This window comes from Saimiri boliviensis, chromosome 3 (genome assembly GCF_048565385.1).
Source record: "Saimiri boliviensis isolate mSaiBol1 chromosome 3, mSaiBol1.pri, whole genome shotgun sequence".
Taxonomy (NCBI): domain Eukaryota; kingdom Metazoa; phylum Chordata; class Mammalia; order Primates; family Cebidae; genus Saimiri; species Saimiri boliviensis.
The window spans coordinates 41,088,944-41,095,179 of record NC_133451.1 but is presented as its reverse complement, the minus strand read 5'-3'; the positions used below and the strand labels follow the sequence as shown (position 1 = coordinate 41,095,179).

At 50.6% G+C, this 6,236-nt stretch overlaps 1 protein-coding gene across 1 annotated transcript; it reads right to left on the bottom strand.

Moving 5' to 3' along the window:
• Nucleotides 1–282: 282 nt before the first annotated feature.
• On the bottom strand, nt 283–5,903 carry SHISA3 (shisa family member 3). The gene is made up of 2 exons (XM_003940969.4): nt 5,018–5,903; nt 283–2,415 (listed from the first exon to the last, which is right to left on the bottom strand). The coding sequence occupies exons 1-2, from the start codon at nt 5,289–5,291 to the stop codon at nt 1,976–1,978; spliced, it is 714 nt and encodes a 237-aa protein (XP_003941018.1). The 5' UTR covers nt 5,292–5,903; the 3' UTR covers nt 283–1,975.
• Between the last annotated feature and the right edge of the window lie 333 nt (nt 5,904–6,236).

Genomic DNA, 6,236 nt, shown 5'->3' with positions numbered 1-6,236 from the left:
TAATTTGGGATACCTGGAAGTCAGGCCACTTTTAGATGCAGGAAAAAGCAGGAGCCTAGAAGTCAGAGCCCTTCTGCCTTTAGACTGAGCAAAGGCATAATGTCTTTGAATTTGTTTCCTTAACTAGAAACAAAGAGACAAGGCCAAACAACTTTCTTAGGACAGAATTCTACCTCTAACTAGTTGTGTTTGAAAATTGAGAGTGACATAAGATAGTATGAATTCCTATAAATCTGGACTTTCAAACCACACCTGCAGGGGCCAGGTAGGTAACATAGCAGAAATAGATGGGTCAAGTGGGGAGACCAGGCAGGAGGCTGGCAAATGGCAGGTGTCCTGTCTGAAGAAGAGTGACCTGACCCCATGGCAGTGCAGGACTCGTGGTGCCACATCCTCTATGTCATCAGAAGCCAGAAATCCAGATTCTTATGAGAAATGTCCCAGTGATGAATTCTCTACAGGCCAGATAACACATCGGAGGGCTGCAGACTGAGACCTCTATAAAAATTCACTTCCTTTGCTGCTTTCACAAGCCCTGATACAGAATTTTTTTTAATTTTAAAGTATGAAGTATGTGTTAAAGACATTTTCTTTTACTGAGTAGCAAAAACATCACTAAAGAGATAAAATGAAGCACTATAAAATTTCAATAGTTCATGGAAACATTTTATTTATTCTAACCCAGTAAGAAATATGCCCAAATATATAGTCATCAGACATAAAATTCAGTGGCACTGGAGATATGCAATATTAGATGATTATATCAATAGCTAGACTTTGAACTCCACAGTTATTATTAACATAAAAATTACAGTATGATTACTAAATAATTAGTACAGTCAATGTGGTAAATACATTAAATTAAAATATTTACATTTGTACATAGCTCATTTTACAAACAAACTTTTTTCTTTTGAGTTGGAGTTTCACTCTTGTTGCCCAGGCTGGAGTGCAATGGCGCAATCCTGGCTCACCACAACCTCCACCTCCCAGGTTCAAGCGATTCTCCTACCTCAACCTCCCAAGTAGCTGGGATTATGGGCATGCACCACCACGCCCAGCTAATTTTGTATTTTTAGTAGAGACAGGGTTTCACCATGTTGGTCAAGCTGGTCTCGAACTCCCGAACTCAGGTGATCTGCTTGCCTCAGCCTCCCAAAGTGCTAGGATTATAGGCGGGAGCCACCACACCCAGCCACAAATAAATGTTTTAAGCCCCAACTGTCCAACTTTCATTGAAACATTAAATGTTGCTAAACAAAAAGTCTGCAATAAATACTCCCTTCAGTGAGTGGGAGAAATGATTTTACATAGAATCTGTGTTACAATGAATGCCTGAGTATATATTTAAAACTTTAAACTCGTGGTTACTGAAACCTTGTATTTTGGGGAAAAAAACTCGTATTTTAAACAAAATTTAGTGATTTATTTAAAAAGTAAATGTTCTCATATGCTAGTATTATTCATGGTTAAGTTACTCCCGAAATCATAAACAGATTGTTCACTGCCCCCTCAAGTTTACCTAATAGTTAAATTTCTAAGCGAACCTTTGATCATTACAACTAGACATTTTTCTTTGCTTATTTATGTATATATTTGTTCATAACTCAATGAACAACTTATATGAAAAAGAAACACGTAGACCTTTCAGAGCAGTATAGCTGAATGTCCAGTAAAACAGTTTCAGCCAACTTGCAACTTTAAAATCAAACTGCTGCATATTTTGAATAAAAGCAGCATAAATTGCAATGTAGTGATTGCATGTTTGCAAAACCAGAAAACAGTTCTCTAGTTCAGCCATTCTGTGATTTGAGCCAGGAACTTTCAAATTAGAAGGTGCTGTGTTTTCCTGGCGTGCTCCCCCATGACACTGATCAGTTACAAGGGAAATTTTCTCAGAATTGCATGTAGCAGTGGCAGTAGGGCTCCACCTATCTGCCATTTGACTGAGTTGTGGATTCCTGGCCTGGGCGCATCAACTGGAACTGAAGTCTGGACAGCTCTTCCCAGGCAGCGGGGGCTCCTGCTGGAGGGGGTAAGCGAAATACTGGGGTGACACCAGGAAACCGGATGGCTGAGCCAGGTGGATTGAGTGGTTCGTGGTGTATGGTGGGGGTGATGAGGGCACCAGGCAACCTGGCTCAGCCCTGGCAAAGGAGAACCTGCGTATGGAGCCACCTGTGGAGCTGGAGCTCGTGGCAGTGCTGGACTGCCGGGAGGGTGCCCTGGGGCTGGTGGAGGTCAGGATCATGGGCAGGGTCTCTGTCTGATAGCTTCGGAGCGAAAAGCGAATTGGCTGCTGTGAGGGCTCTTTGGGTCTCAAACAGGTGCAACAATAAATAGCCACTACAGAGCCCAGGATGATGAACGCAATGAAGATGGAGCCGACGATGAGAAAGGGGACGTAGACAGGCTCTAAAAGGCAAAAACAGACATAAACAGACGCTCAGATGAGGATCTCCCAAACTCTGAGCTCTGCTTGGGCAGCTGAGGGTTGAGAGGTGGGAGACTCAGTATTATCACTGTTGTCAGCTCAACTTTTCAGAGCTTGTTAATGGTAACCTCCAAAATGCAATGCAAACTGTGATGATGGAATATTCTCCTTACTCTTAGCAGGGAGGAAGCAAACTGATACATAACCTCTGTTAGCAATTAACCATCATATTGCACATCTGGAAGTCAGAAAAAAACAAAATCTGTTCTGTTCAGGCACTGGAGGGAAAGGGTAAGTTTTAGAGGTTACAATAATTCTGAGTTTAAATGCAGATTTTAGTAGTTTGATCACAGTGGGGCAGTTAGAGATTTGACCCCTCCCTTAGGCTGGCAATCCATCTCCCATCCAAGAATATCCATTCTAAGCAAAGAGAACCAGGCCTGTTAAATGAGACCCCCCTCCACACACAGACCCATGATTTTATGAGACTCCAGAAGGAACAGTATGAAGAAATTCATAGAGGGCCCCAACTACCGTGTCTCTTACCATACCATAAATTGCCAGCTCTGGCTGCCTCTTTCCAGAAAAGATTTGGTATACCCACTCCAGCTGCCATGTCTCTGAATTTCCTTTCAAGTCTGGGAAGTCAGACAACTTTAAATATCGATCATAATTCAATTCTTGGTGTCCACGGCCCAGACTTTCTATAAAAGCATCCCTCAAACAGAGCGAACTCCAATTTCCTTCCCTCTCTACAAGGCAGACATAGAATTTCCCAGCCCAGAGGCATCCCCTTGGGCAATTCTCCAGATATCTCCACTAATAGAGCTGCGATAGACACAGCCTCCAGCATACAGGCAGAAGAAAGAAAACATGCATTGACTAAGGCCCTACTGTGTGCCTGGCTCACTCTTATTCATTATCTGATTAAAGTCTCATGGAAACCCTGTGAGATGGGCATGATATGCTCCATTTTCCATATGTGGAAATACATCAGAGAAGTGTGTGAATTCCCACAGACACAGCCAGTGAGGGACAGCTAACTATCAACTATTTGCGGGCTCCTAGGCATAAGCTCTTCTGTGTCCCTCCCGTTCTCCCCTGTTTACTAGCACCAGTGTGCAAGGCAAGGCAAAAGTAACTACTAGTTACTAAGCCCTGAGCTCCAGCATTCATACACTCTCACATAACCAACAACTTACCTCCTTTGAGAGCAGTATGTCCACTTTAGAACTGAGAAGAGGTCCAGAGCAGTTACTAACTGGCCCAAGTTACACCGCCGGCAAGTGACAGAGCCAAGGTCCATCAGGGTTTGCCTGATCCCAGACTCAGTGAGTGTGGACTGCCTCTCGCCTCGCCTGCCCTCTGGCATCAGATCCCAGTAGGAACCCTGGGAGGATCCCCTGCTGCAGACTGGACAATTGCGCTTACTCCCAGAGGGCAGCCTCGGGGAAGAGTCTGTGTTTTCTAACAGGCCACAACGGCCTGGGTTTCCCCACTTTCAACTGAGCATCTTTTCTCCAGAAACTACTTCCCGAATCCTCTAGACTGGAAATGTTGACCCCCAGTATTCACCCTCTAGTGGAGCACTAACGAAGGGCAGACTCCCCTGTCCTTTGGGTCATCAGCTTGCAGGGAGCACCCTTAATGATCTCTCCAGCTTCTCCTCCCTTTCCGGCAACCTTCTCTTGCCGGCTCCCGACCTCGGCTCTGGAGTCCTGGGGTGTCACCCGCTCTCAGCTCCGCCCGCTTCTCCGGTTTCCTCGGCCATAAAACCCTCGCCTCAAGCTCTAAAGGGTTTCCCTGATGTTCCGATTCAGGTGGAAAACTTTTTTTCAAGGTGCCAATTTCCTCTGCTGGCGTCGTGATTTATTCCGCTCTGAAGTGAGCGGAAATTTGACCCGTGTTTTCCGACGTGAGAATAGGGGGCGGGGAAGCCCCTTCGACCCTTGTTTCTAAGTCTCCACCCCGAAGACCTGGGCATTTCTGAAAGGCGTGACATTAGGGGGTGGGCCGGAGAGGGTAATTCGATGCAGAGAAGTGAAAGGAAGTCTGCAGAACTGGATAGTGGCTTAGAAACGCTACCATAGGAAAAAAAAAAAAAAAAGTAACTGGGGTTTCTCAGCCCTTAAGGGCTGCAGATGAGCGCGCTGCAAGAGTCGCGTTTCCCTGCCTTCGGCACTTCACTTCCCGAAGCTCCCGAAGTGACCAGGGCGCACAATGAGACACCCTCGTAGTTCCCTAAAACCCAAGTCTACCCTGACTCTACCCGCACGACCCTTCTCCCAGGAGCTCCAGCTGTTTCCCCCCTGGCCACCAGGCACAAGTCCCGCGCTCCTCACTGTCCCTGGCAAACTTTCTCTGGGGCCGACCCGCAGAGACCGCAAGTGGCGGGAAGCGGGAATGCAAATGAATAGAGGACCCTGAGCTGAAACCCGACCACCCACCAGTCCCTTGATTCTCCCCACTCGGCCGCGTCCTCTTGGCGCACAGAACCAGGAAGGCGCACAGACCTTCTTGCTCACACAGGCAGGCGCCGCCGTTAGGAGGGTGGGGATCTGTCCCCTAGGGCCCCGCACTTACGCGCGGTGATGCCTGGGTGCTCCAGCTCGCCGCGGTCGTTGGTGCAGCCGCCCTGCTCCAGCCTGGCGTCGGCCGCGGCGCAGCAGTAGCGGAGCGCACAGGAGCCGCAGCAGATGGTAGCGTCCAGAGTGTCGAAGTCCTCCGGGCACTGGAAGCCCTCGTGGTAGTTGCCCTGTACGTCCACCCAACCGTGGCAGTACTCTCCGGACTGCTGGGCTCCCACCGGGCCCCAGCGCAGCCAGCCGAGAAGGCAAAGCGCCAGCAGCGCCCCCATCGCCACTCGACGCCCTGGGCGGCAGGGAGCAGGACGCAGATGGAGAGCGAAGGGTTGAGCCCGAGCTCCGGGCGCACGGCGATTCCGCCTCCCCAGGGACGCGTCGCGTCGCAAGCGACTGGCACCGGCGGCCGAAGCCAGCCCTGCGTGGGATAACAGGAGCCGGGGAGGCGACAGGGGCTGCACTACGAGTTCCGCAGGCCGGGAGTCAGCATGGTGCTCTGGGCGAGTTGGCTAGGGCCCGCGGGAGGCGCCAGCCGAGGCTGTTGCTGGGGCTGTCTCTGCCGCCCTTTGCCCGGCTCATAGCGCTCCCCTCGCGAGGGGCGCGCCAACCCCCTGGCCACCTCACTCCCCACTCCTCAAGGGAGCCCTTGCGCCCGGGGTTGCCAACTTCAGCGCCACACGAGCCCCAGCTTGTGGCGATCGCCGGGTCCCGAGAGGAGCCGGAAGAAAAGAATTTGTTCCCCACGTGCGAGTACCCCGGACAGGCCGCTCAGCCCCCGCCCCTATCTGTCACAGGAGCAGGAGTCAGCTCCGCCGCGGCCAAGTACAAACGGCCGCGCGGTTGCTGACAGCTCTGCCCGCAAGGCGTCCTTTAAAAAGGAAGAGGGAGGAGGAGACAACGAGGGTTAAGAAAGAGTCCGCCCTCCCGGGTCGCGCCGCCGGAGCTAATCACAGCGGGTGCGGAGCGGGCCGCTGGTCCTCTGCGCTTTCTGGTTCGCGCTCCATCCTCCGCCTCTCCCCGGCCACCCCCGCCCCTGCCGCTCCCTTAGGACTTGACTCTCAACCTGAGGATATCAAAACCTCCCCCTACCCGCACACCCCAACTCTCACGGCGGGAAAAACTCTACAGAGTGACGGTGAGGGCTGCCAGATTCCAGCGTTTATCCACGCGCGTGGGCGCGCGAATGGAGACGTTGGATTTACTTTTCAATGGATTTAATG